Raw genomic sequence first — 17,377 nt, 5'->3', positions numbered from 1 at the left:
CAGCCGGTTTAATTGTTGATCTAGGTTATTACCTCCTCTAATGGCAAAGTTAGTCTAGGGAACGCGCAAGATGATGATTGCGATGCCACTTGGTTGTTTTTGCCTGTTCGATCCCCGCCTCCGTTGCTGCATTAGGTTATGATCTGGCGACGGCGCTGCGGAATTTCTAGTAGCTGCTTGTGGAGGTCGTCAAGCTCCTGAAGGAGAGTTTCCTCAGACAAGCTGATTAGCGGTGCAACATGAGTGACGAGGACCCCGTTATACAAACGAACACTGATGCCGCTCTGAGCAAGAGAGATGCGGTCAGCAAGGGCTACTGGCACGACCCGTACATACAGTACTTCGTCAAGACTTCGGAGCGCAAAACGCCGGAGATCAGCCGGGGCTACTATGCCAGAGTGCAAGGCGTCAAGACCCTCTTGGACAAGTTCCTCAACGTAAGCATGTGCCTGGGAAAGATGACAAAACAGTAACTGCAGCTGTCTTCTGAAGGTGTCGGATAATGTAGAGGTTTAATGTTGCTCGCAGAGTTCGGATTGTCACATATTGCATGCTCCAACTTCTGATTCAATGAGGCTATCTTTCTCCCTGCTGCGGACGAGCGGTGGCCTGTCGCTTAATTGCGCGCGCCAGTAAGTTTACAGGGTTGCAACAGTTTGGACTTTCGTGCAGGTGTGTGGTCCCGAGTGCCAAATCGTCAATTTGGGCGCCGGCTTTGACACGCTGTTCTGGCGGCTCATGGATGATAAAGCGCAGTTCAAGAGCCTCGTGGAAGTGGACCTTCCCGCGGTGACCACACGAAAGTGCTACTACATTCGGCTACGCAAGCAGCTTCTCAAAGGCATAGCTACGGAAGGTCTGCAATCTTGCTGCTCGTGTCGATTTTTTTTTTTCTTGTTTTCACGCTTCAGCTTGTAACAATATTGTGCTGTTCGTTCTTTAGATATGTCCCGTCAGGGCCGAAATATTAGGCCAATGCTTCTTGCCTGACTTTTGTCTCTAAACGTGCATGTCTGTTCACCAAGAAGAGGTAAAAATTTTCAACGCTTCCAGGAGGCTGCTACTCAAATAATGTTAAACGTTGCTTTCCTGCGGCCTTTCTCTCTTGCCCAGTCTTATGTTGGCATGTGTCCTCCCCTTCCCTGCTGGAATGTCTTTTTGTTCTTTCCAGGCACGTCTTGCGTTGTGAGTTCCCTGCTTAACAGCATGCCTCGCCTGCTCTTGCCCTTTCTAGAAGTCTTTAACCAGCTGCTGATCCATCGACAGTCTGGTCTTAGCACGCCAAACTTCGGTTAAGTACACGCACCCCACTGCCGTCTTTCCAGCTGCCCGAGATGGCACTGCTTCCTAATGGCAACACTGCTGGCGTGTGCAGACGACGACGTCCGGGTCAACGCGTCAGACTTGCACGCGGGCCACTACCACCTGGTGGGCTGTGACTTGCGGGAGCTGGACGTTTTTGAGGCCAAAGTGGTGCACGAGTCGGCGCTGGACCTCAAGCTGCCCACCATGTTCATCGCAGAGTGTGTTCTGGTCTACATGAACTGCGATGAGTCTGCAGCACTCCTCTCGTGGATCACGCGCAACTTCTCCCAGGCGGTGCTTGTCTCTTACGACCCCGTGAGTAGTTGTGCGTCACGGCTGAAGAAGAAACTAAGGGGGCAGGGTAGATAGGCCACAATCATCTTCGCCTTGTTTTTTTTTTTAAGCTTGGCCGTGCCTTTATTGTTAAGTCAGTTGTCAAGGTCGCAGCTAGTTTATAATCACATGAATGCCATATTTCCTCGCATAATGATTGTTGTGGGTGCAGTCACCACAGGAGTGCAATCATTTTGCCAGTAAATACGGTAGTAGGATTCTGTCTGCCAGTTATCCTTATCCTTAGCCTACACTTACACTTATCCTTTGCCTACATCATCCTGGCTGCCTTTCTGACTAGATTTACGATCGTAAGTTGTTGGGTGAGAGAATAGAGGGGACGAGATGTCCTGAAGAAGCAGAACTGGTGTGTCTTTTTCCTTTATTACTGCCCTCTGCCCTCTTTCTATACTTTTGAACATCCTCCCTTGGATCTTTGCGAGTTCCAGAGAACAGAACATTTGCCATGTGTCAAAAAAGGACAGGACATTGCAAGAGGGTGGCAGGCGATAGGGCATTTATATTTGCACCGGATGCATGGTGGTTGATTTCTTTATTCAATGTCCTCCCCACCCCAACAGTGTGGCTGAGGCATGCAGAAATTAAAAAAAAAATTCAGGAAAGACAAGCAGGCCCAGATCGCATGCGCTGTTGCTAGTCTAGGTTAGTTTTTTCATTTTCAGGCTACACACCTTTTCCATAAACTCCAAATTTGTCCGTGAAGTAGGGCAGACCATTTTATTGTCCCGAGCAAGCTGTCAGCTGATGAATACTTGAATAACGCCAGTTGTTGCTTTCTGCCAAAATTCCCTGAAGTCACATTGGCCGTTGGAGCGGGTCAATTTCTACTGCTCTATTTTATGGTTCTATCAGCGTAGTGTAAGGTCTGCTTGCAGGGTTCCTGAATTGAGCCTGATGTATTCATTAGGATAGCTGTTCTGCTTTATGCTTGCGCACCTGTCGTGGAGCATAAACTGTTCACGTCATCACTAAGCGTTGAAGGCATGGAACTGAGCAATACGGTAGCTGTTAATGCGCAATGTAATTGCTGCTTCATGTGCCTGCATCCCTCTAGAGCTTCTTTTCATTGAGCTTTTACGTTTATTACTTCGTCACTGTCTGCCAAACCTGTGGGCTAAGCCTTAGGGCTGTCGGTGTGTGGGCTGAAATAAACAGAGTGAAAACCTTTACCACGAGAAAACCTGTTTTGATATCTTGTAAATAAAAAGGCAAAAAAAGAAAACCCATAACAGTACAGTAGAGGGATGACAGCCGGGAAGGCTGCCTCTCAACTGAATGCCATTATTGGTGAAAATGAAATACGTACAAAGTTTTCCCACTGTTTAAAGGGAAACAACAGAAAATGCAGAAAACTTGCATGATCCATACTCCTATCCACCTCGCAAATATTATTTCTCAAGTGAACATGTCAATTTCGTAATGAACGGCGCACGATAAAGATCCCCAGGTGGTCAAAATTAATCCGGAGCCCTCCACTACGGCGCGCCTCATCGCCTGCGTTGCGTCGGCGCGTTAAACCCCACAATCAATCAATCAATGAATTTCGTAATGAAGAAATATTGTACTAAGAAAGGTAGCAGAGTTATGTAGGAATGCCTGAATACAAGGTATCAGTAGCCTGAAAAAAAAAAGGCAAAGCAAGTTTTAATTGACAAGAAAGGTGTTAACAATGAGTTGAAAAACTACGGACCCACCGGGCTACTCTCTGTTAAATGCAAGTTTTCTATTGTATTAGGGAGATAGTTAACCGCATAAGCGGTACAACAACCTAGGGAACCAGGCAGCTGAATGAAAAAAGCTGGATTATTATTTTTCTTTTTAAGTCTGAAGGTGGTGTTATCTTCTGGGCATTTGCACCCTTGCATCAAAAAAGTGAAAAAAGAAAATATGCGTGAAAGGCGTTGTAAAGAGAACGTGGCACTTGCATGTAGGTGCATCCGAGTGTGTTTGCCAGGGGGCAGTCAGAGGTTTTAGAGTCACTTTCTTTCCCAGCATCAGTACAGTGGTGGTTCCATTTGTTCTGGCTCACCGTCACCGCTGCTTGTGGGTTCCTTTTTGATCCGACAACCGTGCAGGTGAACATGGGGGACAAGTTTGCCGAGGTGATGGTGGAGAACCTGAAGCAGCGCAACTGCCTCTTGGCTGGTCTGCAGGCCTGCACAAGCATCAAAGTCCAGGAAGACAGGCTAGTGCCCTCCTGTTGTCGTCTTGGGAACCACTGCTGCGGCTGGTTGCACGTTTGGCGGTGCTGAGTGTTTACAAAACATACAGAAGACGAGCACATTGTTTGGCTCCTTCTCTTGTAAACACTGAGTGCAGTCAAACATGAGTCAGTACCAACTGTCCCCGTTCTTGATGTTGCTCAGCCGGTTTCAACCACAGCGCCAGCCTTCAGTTGCTTTTAAATGCTGCTTACCAGCAGTTTTGAGAGGGCTTTTGAAGCTTATCTCAAACTGTGATACTATCGTTGGCAGGCGACTTTAACTGATGCTGCTATAGTTATGGAACCAGTTACTCACCAAACCTTTTTTTTTTATTTGGACATCGTCCCAATAATTCATGTGGAAAAAAAAAACGGAAGGAATTCAGGAAACTGCTGTACATTTTACCTGTTCATGATGTTGGAAGATTTGATGAACTCATATAATCAGGCACCAAAGAATGAGAAAAGGGAGGGCTTGTGTTATTATTTCAAATTATTATGCAAAGAAAACTAGCAGTGTGGCATGCCAGATGCTCGCAGAATCTGCTGTCACCAAAACATGTGGGGCCACAAGTTGGCACTACCCTGGTGCACTCCGCAGTTTCCTTTTCAAGCACCATGAATGCTATCCAACCCAAAGAATTTTCCAGGTTTGCGCATACTTTTGAAACTCTAAAAAAACTCCGTAAATTAAGACTGTTGGCCGTGTTCACATCTTACATAGTTTCTTGGTTTATGTCAAGAAATTATTTATTGCACATCATTTATAAATAATTCAGAGGTACTAGTCCACACCACTCTGCATGATTATGAGTTACAGTGTGGTTAGAAAACTACTTTTCTCTCATTTGTGAGGCCTGGAACATGACACACTCTTTCTGTGCATATGTCTGCTTTTGCATCTGTAGTTTATTGTTGCACCCAGTGCTGGCTCACACGTGCACTGGAGGGAAGTCCGCTGGCTGGGCCAATCCCTGAGAGTTTGACTGGGCTGTTGGCCGTGCAGGATTCGCCATGCAGGCTGGGAAGTGTGCAAGGTGTGGACCATGAACCAGGTGTACCAGTCATTCCCTGCCACGGAACTGCGAAGGTGGGTCGCACAATACCGAATGTTGAGGTATCAGCTTGTATTGGATTTGAACACACCAGTAGTTTCAAATGCAAGCAGAAATAAATTCTAATATAAAATTGATCGTGGATTACTGAAATTTTCGCTTCAGATAAAAAAAAAAATAACCTTCCCGTTTGAGAGAAAAATGCAAATCAAACAATGTGCCTCCATATTTGCACTTTTGATCTTAGAGTTACCACAAATGCAGTGTTGTAATTTCTTTTTAAGCCATGGAATTCATATATACCTGTGTTATACCCTCACTCTAGTTTCACAATTTGTATGGTTTCAGGTACACAGGTGAACTGGGCAATTCTGTTGTCAAAAATTAGTAGAAGATCCATGGGTGGATCCTCCTCATTTTGTCATGCCGTATCTTATTTCACGTAATTTTATCATAGCCACACACCGCACTCCTTGAAAATTACGAGGGGTGTGGCTTCTGTTGCACATTACACACTGCTGTAACTTACTTACCCGCACGATTTTCCCATCTTTACCCCAGCAGAAAAAAAATTCATGGTACCCAAATCATGGAAAATTAACGCAGATTGGAAGGGTTGTCTTGAAGCAATTAACAACCTGAGGAAGCAAACTCAGTGTAGGAGAAACATATACTGACGATAATGCAGCAGGTCTAAAATGGGGAAAGAAATAACAAACAATCTGCTTCGCGAATAATGTGCATTTATACTGCATTTTTTTTAAACCTTCGCAAATTTTGGGCCAGGTGGATTGAAACTGACTGGAATCATGTACACTGCAAATATTTTGTTCAACACACGTCAACTTAAAAAGGAGCACGTAGGGATGGTGACTGAAGTTGAGTTTATTGTTTTCAGTGTTATCATATATTGTAATGCCATTTGATAAAAAAAAAGTCGATATCTGCTGAGCATCAGCACTGGCAGTTTTTACTCAGTCTAGAAGTATTGTGACTCCTACTACAATTGCTATGGCATCAACAGTAAATGACAAAAAAGTTTACTTGACGATTAACGGCCTTTTTTATTTGTGTTATGCTTGTGTAGAGAAGCTAGCACACCACAGTACAGTCGTCAGGTGTTGTTGTGGAAGAACAGGCATGTTGAGCCAGGGAAAGTAGCATGCAGGACCACCCCCCACACACAATGGTGAGGAGCAATTGGACTGGCAATTGTTCACTTGTAACCCCTTCTGAAAGCACAGGCAGCACCTAGAGAGAAGCATTCTGTCATTGCAAGTCACGAAAGGACTGGGAACATATCTCATCATCTTAACTGAGACCGATCGAGGGTTTCTGGGCATGAATCACTTAGAAGAAAAGCTTTTTCAGCCGTGAACCAATGGTTTCAGCCTAATGGCAGAATCTGAACCACCTGCAAGGTGTCCAGTGGGGAACCTTTCACCTAAAGTGGGCCCCTAATGCGCGTGCTCCATCGACCACCGTCTTCCAGGGTGGAGAAACTGGAGATGCTGGATGAGCGGGAGCTGCTGGACCAGCTGCTGTCCCACTACTGCCTGTGCGTGGCGTACAAGGGTGGCGGGAGCCCCTCCAAGTTTGAGAAGCTCTGCTTCTCGATGGACGCCCCCCGCTGATGCACGTGCGAACAAAGACTCTTCCCTCCGTGCAAGGGTGCAGCCGGCAGTGGAGTGGTGCCTCCTTACACAGCTCACAGACGCTGCAGCGCCTCAGCGATGAGCCGGCCGGTTATTGCCTGCAGCGCGCTCCGCACACTGTTCTCTGTGCCGTGTCTCATGCAAACTGTGGCATTTGTTAAAGTCTGCTCAGCCCTCTGCTAGGCTATGGCTGACTGAGTAATCTGATTGGGCCAGCCCCAAGTTCAGTCTGTATCGTGGTGGCTGAATGAAAACTGGGAGTGGTAAGGGTGCTGACCCCAGCTTTGGAACAAAGGTTATGTTGCGTGTTCTCTGCGCAAAGGGATGCGAGGGCTGTGTCACCCCCAAAAAACTTAAATTGCCACTCCGCCTGTTGCAGATCTGTAGTGTAGTGTTAGGGGTGCTTGTGTTGCCGCGCTTGAAATGGGGCATCATTATGTAACTCGCTACACGTGCCCTCACTACCACACGCTGCATTGGCCTTGCTTGTGCACCAGTACCCACACTCTAGTCTTTGCTGTTCCCTCCTCCCTTTTTAAGAACTAAAGTGATCGTTTTCCTACTTCTCAAATGGAGCATTTGGGAGAAGGTTGGCGTTCGCCAGTGGATATGAGAAATTCATGTGGCCACTGCCGTCAGCCACTCTGCAGTGGAAATGCACTGGTGTGTGGCCCGCCACAGGCTGGCTGAGCTTATTTGGCAGGCACCTTGTTGGTGCTGAGTCAAGCGGAGCTGGCGGGCATAAAAATTACCTTTTCTTGCATCAGCCTTCGATAACTTTCAGATGGGTGAGTGGCCCTTTTGCCGTCTGCTTTATTTGCTCTGCAGTCGCACCCTAGGTGAGGAGGAAATGAAGCGGGGTGGAATTTTGCGACCCAGAGCCCACACGCTTGTAGGTTGAGCTCTTCGAAGGCTGGTCGTCATGCCAGTTGCCGTCGTATGTACTCGCAGTGATTGGGTACATTCCTGCGCTCTCACCCGTTCCATCTTTGTTGACGACTTGCCAGTTTACACCCCTTAATATTTGACTAATTTGCAAAGCGGCCCTGTGGATGCCTTAGTGCTCGATCGTGGGGAAAGGTAGGAATGGTGCCAATATGTTCAGAGTGGGGCCCTTGGAAGCTGTTTATATTCACGCTGTTTATGTAATTACTTTTGCCACCTTCTCTTGCATCATCGAGGTTGAGGTGAACTATCTAAGGCAGAGGAGTGCTTTTCCTGCAAATCACAGATATTCAGTCTGCTTGTTGGTGAACTTGATACACAAGGAAATATGAACTGCTGCAGCGCATCAATTCTCAGCGCTACTCATTTGGTTTATGTTTGCTGTGTGGTTTCATCAATAGCTGATGCACTGTGGCCCACTTCTATACGCTACCCTTGCGAAGTGTAGCTTGTATAACCTTGCTGCTGGCAGTCATGGCTGAAAATTGTGTACTTTCCATGAATGCACGTTTGCTGCGGTACACAAGCCAGGTTGTGGCAAGTCCTGTACTGATCACACAAAAGTAACACCAAATCCATGGTGTAGCAAATAAGCTTATAAGCTTTCATTATTTAAATCATACAGTTGGATGGCATCATGAAGCCAACATTGCTTCATTCGAATATTGCAGTGTTGAAATAAGTAAATTGCTTATGATTGGGAAAGGAAGTAAGGATGGCGATGCTCTAAGACTTTCAGCCCTGCAGATTATCTAGTATGGTCGAAAACTACTCACATTTTGGTTGGAATGTGATACATCTTGATATTTACAAGGCAATTAGCGGTTAGAGAACTTATGCGAGATTAACAATTATGTATACTTGGTGGTTGCAGCCAGGGACAGGGTGTTCAGTCTCGGTGTCCTGTAACAGTGCAACAGCTCTGAAATCATGGTGGTATCAAAGCATGGTTGGTAGCAACTTTGGTCGCCTATTTTCTTTAAGCACTGAGCATTCGATTGGGCTCAAGCTGTCAAATTCTAGCCCAATGATCCCGTGAACGAAAGTTTCGTCGTATGAAACAGCAGCAACATTGCATGCGTGAAGCGTCCCGCAATTTTCTAGGGTGACTCGATGGTTGCCCAAATTCGGTTCCTGCTGCACCGTGTCTTTTGGCGTGGGGTTGACCTACTGACTGCCAAGTTTTGGACCTTCCTTTACTTGTGTTGTAATAAGGGAGGAGAGGCAGGGGAATTTCAAATCTACTTTTCTGTGTACAAATTCCTCAATACTAGTAGCACTGCTTTTCACGTTTTGTGTTGTCTTCGTGGTCTTTCTAAAATAACAGTGGTGCCATTAAAATAGAGAGAGAGAAAGCATACACATTTATTTATTCGTTTACTTCAAGTATTTGTGGTTGTGAATGCAATTTTAGAAGTTAAAATTCGAAATACTAAAAGCCAGAAGGATCTGCTTTTGTGGAAAGCAGTGGCGGTTTCACCAAGCTGCCCTTAAATTTCTGAAATTAAATGTATTCCGCATGTTATTCTGTATCGTCTTAGTGTCATTACATGAGAAAATTGTGATTTAGCGTGACAAAAACAACTTTTTAAGCATTGCTCCGCGAAATGTTTTTTAGTACCCAAATACAAGAACAACGTGGTAATAAAGTTATATTCATAATTGGATGAGGGAAAGAAGTGAGGGAACTAGTGTACGTTTGTTCCGGCAAATGGCACCTGCTGTTATTCTGAAGCAGGGTCTTTTCAGTAATCGTATAATATCTTTAGTGGTCACCAGATTTGTCTGACGGTTGTCATTCCTGATTTTGAAATTGAACGATTGAAAATACGAGCGAGAACGGCAGCGGGACTTGCAAGTCTTCAGGGCACGTGCGCATAATCATAAATTAGGCTGAAATGTGTTGACGTGAGCGCTGCCATGCATAAGTTGTCTCTGCATGTCCCTGTGTCCCCACTGCAGACCGATGAAGACCTGCCCACTTGGGTATGGGGTTAGTGCAGACGACCAGGGGTATGAGCCAGTTATGGTGACCTGTTCTGTATGAGCCTTGGAGGTCCTGTTTGGCCTCTTGTCCAACCAGGGACCACTGTGTTGGCAGCTCTGCCCTATCCTCACCATGTCGTCATTGTCTGATTTGACACAGCTTGCTGTGTGTACAACGATGGCTCTATTTCTTATGGACTGGGTACTGCTGCCAAGTGGGGTGGACAACATCTACCGGTGATCTCAGTTGCAAGAATCTTTAGAAGCAGGCCCGAAAAAAGCCAGTAAATCTGGGCAAGCGGAAAGGTGTGAGCCAGGTTCATGTTCTGCTGTATATCTGATCGTGTTGCCATGTAAATAAACGTTTGTCATCACGAGCTCTGTCTGCTTCATTGGTCCCGGCTTGAATACCGGCGATGGACTCTGGCAGTGCTACCGTAACAACTGTCCTGGTTTCAAATGATAGATTCTAAAGAAAAGCCTGTGACTTTATCTCCTTTTTTTTTTTTTTTTTCCGGTGTAGACAACATGCACGTTCCACCCAGACAAGTTGGTAATCATTTTCTGTCAAGTTTAATATAGTAGTACTATTATCTTTTTGCATATGGAATCATAGGTTTGCAGCTGTAATCCAAAAATACCCAGAGCTAACCACGCTACAAACTTTGTCTTGACACACGTGCAGGTGGCACGCGTCGTGTAGATCATAATGACATTATGCATGTTACCGTTGGGCTCCTCCCATAGGCTATCTCGCGTCACCTGAATCCATCCTTCACTCTGGATGTTCTTTATTCGTCCCTTCCAACTGCTGGGGAGGAATGAACTTCAAACGTAATGCGCAGTTTTGCAGGGTTACAAAGTATATTTTGTGGCACGCTGTTGGTCTCTTCTTTTTTTTTTTTTTTTTTGCCTGCTGAAAGCAGCTTTAAGCAGCTACATATTTTATTACGTATGGTGAGAGCAGTTCTGGGCTGCTTGGAGCTGCTTAGAGCTGCTCTGAGCAGCCAAAAAAAAAAAAAAAGAACGAGACCTTGTAATTATGTTTTGGATCAACCGCGCATAGGATGAGAATTGCCACGCACGATTGCTCCAAAACAGCGTGCCACAAAATATACTCTATCACCCTGCAAAATTGCATATTACGGGAGGGAAAAAACGCCCTTATTGAACGCGCTTGCGTCCTTTAAAAGTAATTAGGAAACTAGCGAGAGTCGTATCATCAGTCGGTGGAACACCTGTGTTCGAACATCGCGCGCCTGAACTGCCTGATACCTGACACGCGCGGATGATCGTTCAAGCATCGCGGGCCTTAACTGCCTTATGCACAAGCTTGGTAATACTAAGCAGCTGTTTTATGCAATTGCCGCGATTCTGTTAAATCGTTTAAGCTTGGAAAATATCAAATTTTGAGAATTTAACGTAGTTAGTTCTGGTTGTGATGTAGGCGAATCCAAATCCAGTTATAAAATGGCGGCGGTTACAATGGCGATAAAGGCTGACCTGTAGCGTTTATAAACAACTTTCTATTGTTTGTCAAGAAGCTTCATTGCCGTCAAAAATGAGTCATGGAAGCGCAAGCAAGGTACGCTTGTCAGAGTTACGCGTTTTGTCCTAATTCATGCGTTTTTGTTTTGTTATGTGTATCGCAAAATGCCTGCCAGCGAGCAACCGCTGTTCTCGCAGAGATGTTGAATAGAAGGCCGTGCAGAAATTCGTTTTTTGTTCTCGGTATCTTCCCTAATGGCCTTTAAAAAATATTTAAATCATCAAGCACTTCGAATAAAAAGATATTTTAGGCGTCCGGCGTAAAAGCGGTTGCCGCGCTGAGATTGTAAAGAAAGTTTTGTGTTCGCTTTAATCAACTGTTGCAAAGAGTTCCGAGTGCGGTAACATTCGCGGTGGAGCTGAAGTTTCCATGGCTGGTGCACTTTAGGAGGGGCCGGAGGTTTCGGGTCCGTGCTCTCATGTTATTGCTGTTCACAGGTTGGGGAGATTTTCACGGCCGCAGGAGCAGCGTTCACAAAGCTGGGAGAACTGGCTGTCCAACTCTACTCGGCCTCGGAACCGTCGCCGTCAGGGTAAGATGTCAAGCAATCTTTTGCCACTGCCAATCGGCGAACAGGCATTGTAAAAACCCCGGCGGCTTGCCAGAAGGAAAGCGAGAAAAACGGCTATCAATGCCAGCAGTACTGGGCCCACCTAGAGCAGCATCAGCTTTGCCCATGACAGCATGGAAAGAAGTTTTGTGTACCATCGGTCGCACTTCCTTAGCCTAGTGTGCATAAAATGGTAGCGCCCATGCACAGAAATCTGCCAACAACAACAAGAAAAAAAAAAAAGAGAGAGAATGAGGGCGGGAGGCTACCTACGGCATGTCAGTGAGTGGCTCAGGCTTCAAACGAGCCATTGGCCCTTGAGTGGTTCCATTTGCGTGTCCTCAAGTGTTTGTAACGTGGGTAGCAGTGATGCATGAACCTGAGCTGGTGGTGCCCATGCAGGGGCAAGTGGACTGACGACGAGGTCGAGATGCTGCGCAGTGCAGTGAAGCGCTTCGGAGACGACCTGAATAAGCTTAGCGATCACATAAAGAATCGCACCATGTAAGTTCGTGGCCTCCCAAGACGCCTTTCAACTCCATTCTAGACACGGAATAGAGAGAGCCACATGCTCCCCTACAAATTGCTTCCCATGGAAACAGCACAGTGCTCTTTTTTTTTTTTTCTGCCATTCTAAGTAAAAAGGAAGGTGTCACGCAAGTAATTTTGTGCCTATGGCGATTGGACTGGGCAACCAATAACAAGTAAAGAACACACGCCTCAGCAAAAATTGAAGCACTGCTCAGTCCTAGATTATGTTAGTTGAATCTATTTTGTGATAATGCACAACTTCGCATGCCTTAAATTCATGAAGTCCAAGCATTTGGTAAAGTTCATATCAACAGAAAAGAAAGCAGCTACTATTTCCAGACTGCTCCTTGTGTGAAAAGAATGACAAAAATCAAATTTACCTTCTTCATTCAGGACACGCATCCCCAAAACATCTTGCGGCGTACGCTCGTATATCTTTGGGCAAATATTGCTGCATGGTGGCAGGACAAATGACAGGAACCATGGTTGAATGTGAAAGAATGTATTTACGTGGTGTTGGGCATCACAGCACTGAGCCAAACCAAACATCACCCTCATAGCTTCGGCTTCGTCTTCACCGTTTTATGACAATATAAAACAGTGCGAAAGCATGTCTTATGCATTGGAAATGCACGAGAAAAGCTGACCAAGAGCAGAGATTTTTGCCTTGTGATGTGTAAACACAGTGAGGACACAAACAGCACGAAGGGCAGCGGAGATTCAGAGTATGCTTAGGAAAGTGGTTACCAGTGTAGTGATCCTTCTGCGGCTCAGCAGAAATGATTCTCAGCTTAGATGACCTTGACCGTGTACTGGCAAGACTGCGCGGGTTTAGTTGTCAGGTTCGAAACGTGTTCAAATTTAGTATTCCTTGAATTCAGATAACCTGCAGGCTGGTACAAACTTTTAATGTCGGTTGGTGTGCTCGCATATGCAGATCGTGAAATTCCAGCTTAGTACAGTGGTTTCGCCACTTTCTGTTTCGAAGCATTTCCCACATTGGTGAAGCAGATCTTGAAATTCTAGCCTACAGGGGTGCCTCTTTCCGTTTCGCAGCATTTCCCACATTGGTGAAACTGCTTCATTGCGTTCAACCTCCATTTTTTATCAGAGAGCATGTGCTTAACAAATTCCAGTTGCCTGACTCTTTAAGCTAGAAAGACCCAGCTTTGACTGGTAGCAAGTCACCACCACTTGTATGAAGGCAGTGCAAATCAACCTATGAGTGCTGTCTTTCATAATTCTTGTATATATATGTGCTAGTATAAGGTTTTGGTGCTTTCCTGGTTTCCAATCTCTTCTGTGAGGAGCATTGTGGTCAGAGATCGAGTAAATGTGAGAGCCGGGTGTGATTTCAGGTCAACTGAGACAGGCATATGACCTTGGTAGGACTACCCAGGCAGCTAGTACAATGCAGCGAGGCCCATTGAGTGAATGTCCACTGCTGGCTTCCTTAATAAATAATAGGAAAAGAAATGAAACAAACCTGAGCCCAAGGACGCAGGTTCGATCTCAGCAACGGTGGCTGCCTTTATAAAGGAGGTGAAAAGCGAACACGCGTGTGTGTAGAAATTTTGGCATGCGTTAAGGATCCACAAGTGGTCAAAATTAATCCAGAGCCCTCAACTATGGCTCACATCATAGCCCAGGTGTAGGTTTGGTGCATTATCAATCGATTGAAATGAAACAAGAGTGCTTGCCCCCCCCTTTTTTTTTTTTTCACATGTAGTTGTGCTGCTTTCTGTAATGAACATAATTATCCACTAGCCCAGCTTTCTGTGATCCTGAAGTGGCTTTCTCTGATGTGATTTCAACGTTTGTGTTGCATTTTTAATCATTTCACGCAACATACCGGATGGAGCTAAAGCTCTGCTTGTAAAAATCTGGTCATATAAAAATAGTTAATAATTATGTTTGGTCACAAAGGCTTTAGGGTTTATTTTGTTGCTAATTTTTCTGGCACCTTTAAATACATTTTATGAACATAATTTAATTAAATGGAATTTAAGAGAACTTGTTTTTCTTTTTATGTATTGGCTTCTTGATTACTGCTTTTGATTTCAGCAAGAAACTTGCTGGATTTTTCTTCCTTTTGTTATTGCTTCCTATTTTATTTTTGTTTTGACAGCAAGCACCATTAGCTGTTGCTGTAATTGTTAAAATGTTCTTGCATTTTTTATATCGAAATACATTTGTTACACTGGTGCATGGTGTGTTAAAAAAATAAGATGAACAATTTTAATACAGTTGCACCAATTTCTATTGACCCTGGATATTGTGGAACTATTGCTTTTATTGAACAGCCCAAAAATCATCTTGAAAATTGTGCTTCAATGCATGGCAAATTGATACCAAGCCCTGGCTATTGCAGATAGTATTTCAAACAGTGAACCACACTCCCTAAAAGTTGCTCTTGCTAAGAACAAGTATTATAGCCACAAGCATAGTTAAAGTATTTTAATCACGTTGATAGTCACAAGCAAAGATGGGGGGAAATGGGACAGTGTCAGCATGGCAGAGGAAAAAGGTGCACCATTGATGCTCTACGCAGGATCTTCAGGTGTTTTAACTCGGCTGCTTCTGCAAATGGTTCCTTGTTAGCAATAGGCGACATCACATCCATGGTGTGGTTTACATGGCTATAAGGGAGCTACTACGCCCGCCAGGCTCAGCTGACTAGCTCAGTTGTTCACAGTTTGCATTATAATTGGCGTGACGTGTTCTGACGTGGTCGTCTTCTGGATGAGCCAAACTTGTGTTCAGGCACCTTTACCATGTCATTTTGAATGATTCCATGACAGCTACACCCTTAGCCAGGTTTTTGTGGTGATGTTTTCTTGCAAGTATAAACCTCCATGGCAAAAAGTAATCCCATACCTAAAAATGTTTCCCAGGGGAAAAAGTTAGGAGGGAGGGATGATTACAGTCCAGGGAGCCATCCGGCTGTTTATTTTCCTTGTGCTGTGTCACCTTTGGTGTGTTGTGCAGCTTCAGTTAAGCATAGACCTTAGCACAGTGGTCTCATAATAAAAATGTGGTGCGAGTTTCATTGGTCTGCCTTAGCATTTCGGGTGTCTGGAAGCCTGCCCCTCCCTCTCTTGCATACAGTTGTGTGCCAGACACTAGTGGCAATGCACAGGCTTGCCTTTGGTGACAGGGAACGCACATATTACTGGCTTCTTGCATAGAAAACTCTTCTGTGTGGGCTCCTGGACGTGACTTGCAAGGTACCTGAAAAGGGGCATAAGACTAGCCTCTGTCAGCCGGTGTGCGTGTGGCACAGTGGTTGCATGCTCCCCCCTCCCCTCTGCAGCAGCCAGATCAAGAACAGCATGAAGCGCAAGGCGTACGAGGAGGCCGGCCTGCCCCTCAAGAAGGCACCACCCAAGGCCGAAGCGGCGCCACCGCCTGCACCCCAGCCGAGCCTGGCAGCGGGCCTCCAGGCCCCGACCAAGTCTGCTGGTAAGCACACTCGCCCTGGGGAACTGGCCGTGCTAGCTGGTGCGTGCAAATAGAAATGGCACTCCTGCGGGGCTACATTGAGGCACATAGCAGTGCAGGGCCATTCATTTCGCCCAATCGGTGTTCCATTCCTAGGTGTTGCAACTTGGAAGGACATGAGCAGAGTGCTGCCATCATTTGTATTGTGGACATGAAGTTTTCACCTCACATAAACACAAACAAAAGTGCTGGCTCACTATGATTATAAAAACAAAGGGTACACGACAGTAGCCGCACAGTGAGGGCCCGTCGTCATCAACGTAGTTTGCCTATGTTGACAAACTCGCTTGCAAGGCCCTTGCCTGGCGATACCACTGATGAGTAGGCAGGTGCGTTCGCACAGTGTGCATGTACTCCAAAATTTCTCGGAATTTTTTGCTCCAAAAGGCCCGCAGCAAGGCTGTGCATGCGAATTTCAGGCTGTACCCACACTTGCTGCCGTGCAAATGCAAGGTGGCCCGACACATGTACCTGTTATCTAGCGTAGTGCTGCTGTCCAATGTACTCTGTTTTCTGCGCAAAGGCAGGAGATGGTGTACAACTCTTTGCTGGCATCCGGATGTTTGTGGACGTGGCATATCCTGCAGTTTCTTTTTCCTTGCTCAGCCTGATTATCCATTTTTGGGCATGGGCCTTTCAGTTTTGAATGATACCATAAGTAACCACGTTGACCATGTACCTCTCGGCTATCTTTTTGATCTTGCAACCCTTCATGCGGGTGTATTGCAACAGGTTGCCATTTATCTTGCTTCTAGGTTTCTCACATCTTCTCCTTTGTGGGACCTCATGATGAATTCTGTTTTTAGTCCATGCAACAAAAACTTAAGTTCACTAAAAAGCAACAAGAGCATCCATAAAGAGTGCCAGATGCATTTCTGTAAATTTGTGTGTGTTATTGCCATTAGTTCTCTCCAGTAGGCTCTTGGCAATATACAGCAGTTTGTTGGCAATGCCATTTTCTCTGAGGGCCATACAATTATTGTGCCAGCTTGGCAACCAGTCAACCTTGCAGCACAGTCTGTTTTTTGCGCAGATGAGGCAGTGGTCTGGGCACAGTTAGGGGTGCCAGGTGCCCTCTGAGGATGGTCATTTGTTCCGTGCTCTTGTTCAAACACCTTTTTATCCATAGCATGAACCTGGCCAGTGCCTAACGTGTGTCTCCTGCGCATGTCTTCTGTGCAGACATAACCCTCAACATGCTCAATGCCACAGAGACAGAAGTAGACGTCGAAGGCTTGGGGGGAACTGGCAAGCTGGACTACGACAGCTCCTCCTAGAACCACCTGTCGTGGGCGCCCTCATCAGAATGTCACCCTCAAATGTACACACCAATCATGCCTCAGTGGAAATGAAACACATCATCTGTCACAACAATGCATCTTGTTTTCCTGCCAAAAGATTTGTAGTGCATTGCTATTGCGGCGTCAAGCTCAAAAGTTCAGTGTTCAAAAATGAGATTCCTGCTGAATATTGGATTACGGCTGTCTTAGTTTTGCCAGGTAGTAAAAAAAATAATGGTATACAACCAATGCACATTGCCGGTAGGGGGCAGAAACTTGGAGTCTTAAACACCTTCAAGAAACAAGGTGTGGAAAGAAGGGTGACAGGAAAAATTAAAGCCCCTTTCTTAAGAGGAAGGTGGTTAAAATGTGAAGCAACCCGAGTAAAAGTCCAAAATCCAAACCGCTTCGGCCGTAACTGAATGGTGCAATCGGATAGAAGTTGGCTTCGTAGCACCGGAGA

The 17,377-nt window shown here is 45.6% G+C and overlaps 2 protein-coding genes across 6 annotated transcripts; both read left to right on the top strand.

The window, feature by feature from the left end:
* The first annotated feature begins 43 nt into the window (after positions 1–43).
* LOC144170563 (leucine carboxyl methyltransferase 1) lies at positions 44–9,880 on the top strand. Of its 2 annotated transcripts, XM_077700436.1 has the most exons (7): positions 44–437; positions 673–856; positions 1,235–1,291; positions 1,376–1,620; positions 3,735–3,844; positions 4,869–4,952; positions 6,410–9,880. In XM_077700436.1, the coding sequence occupies exons 1-7, from the start codon at positions 240–242 to the stop codon at positions 6,549–6,551; spliced, it is 1,020 nt and encodes a 339-aa protein (XP_077556562.1). In that variant the 5' UTR covers positions 44–239; the 3' UTR covers positions 6,552–9,880. The 2 variants fall into 2 exon arrangements, with proteins under 2 accessions (XP_077556562.1, XP_077556563.1); XM_077700437.1 differs by lacking the exon at positions 1,235–1,291 and having other exon boundaries at positions 50–437.
* Positions 9,881–10,700: 820 nt separating this feature from the next.
* Positions 10,701–17,008, top strand: LOC144170560 (BPTF-associated chromatin complex component 1). Of its 4 annotated transcripts, none has more exons than XM_077700431.1 (5): positions 10,710–10,839; positions 11,490–11,584; positions 12,005–12,106; positions 15,447–15,595; positions 16,817–17,008. In XM_077700431.1, exons 1-5 carry the CDS (start codon positions 10,792–10,794, stop codon positions 16,909–16,911), a joined length of 489 nt encoding a protein of 162 aa, XP_077556557.1. In that variant the 5' UTR covers positions 10,710–10,791; the 3' UTR covers positions 16,912–17,008. The 4 variants fall into 4 exon arrangements, with proteins under 4 accessions (XP_077556559.1, XP_077556557.1, XP_077556560.1 ...); XM_077700432.1 differs by lacking the exon at positions 10,710–10,839 and adding an exon at positions 10,931–11,088; XM_077700433.1 differs by lacking the exon at positions 12,005–12,106 and having other exon boundaries at positions 10,701–10,839.
* The last annotated feature ends 369 nt before the right edge of the window (positions 17,009–17,377 follow it).

Source organism: Haemaphysalis longicornis, unplaced genomic scaffold (genome assembly GCF_048455015.1).
Source record: "Haemaphysalis longicornis isolate Haplotype H1 unplaced genomic scaffold, Haemaphysalis longicornis Haplotype H1 scaffold_2, whole genome shotgun sequence".
In the NCBI taxonomy this organism is placed as follows: Eukaryota; Metazoa; Arthropoda; class Arachnida; order Ixodida; family Ixodidae; genus Haemaphysalis; species Haemaphysalis longicornis.
The sequence above is the reverse complement of the archived record's forward strand: the minus strand, read 5'-3'. Positions and strand labels throughout refer to the sequence as shown.

Coding starts and splice junctions, on each gene's coding strand:
- LOC144170560 (XM_077700431.1), top strand. CDS start 10,792: ATGATCGTTCAAGCATCGCGGGCCTTAACTGCCTTATGCACAAGCTTG. Junction 11,585..12,004: donor TCGGAACCGTCGCCGTCAGG/GTAAGATGTCAA, acceptor GTGCCCATGCAG/GGGCAAGTGGACTGACGACG. Junction 12,107..15,446: donor CACATAAAGAATCGCACCAT/GTAAGTTCGTGG, acceptor TCCCCTCTGCAG/CAGCCAGATCAAGAACAGCA.
- LOC144170563 (XM_077700436.1), top strand. CDS start 240: ATGAGTGACGAGGACCCCGTTATACAAACGAACACTGATGCCGCTCTG. Junction 438..672: donor TCTTGGACAAGTTCCTCAAC/GTAAGCATGTGC, acceptor ACTTTCGTGCAG/GTGTGTGGTCCCGAGTGCCA. Junction 857..1,234: donor CAAAGGCATAGCTACGGAAG/GTCTGCAATCTT, acceptor TGCCCTTTCTAG/AAGTCTTTAACCAGCTGCTG.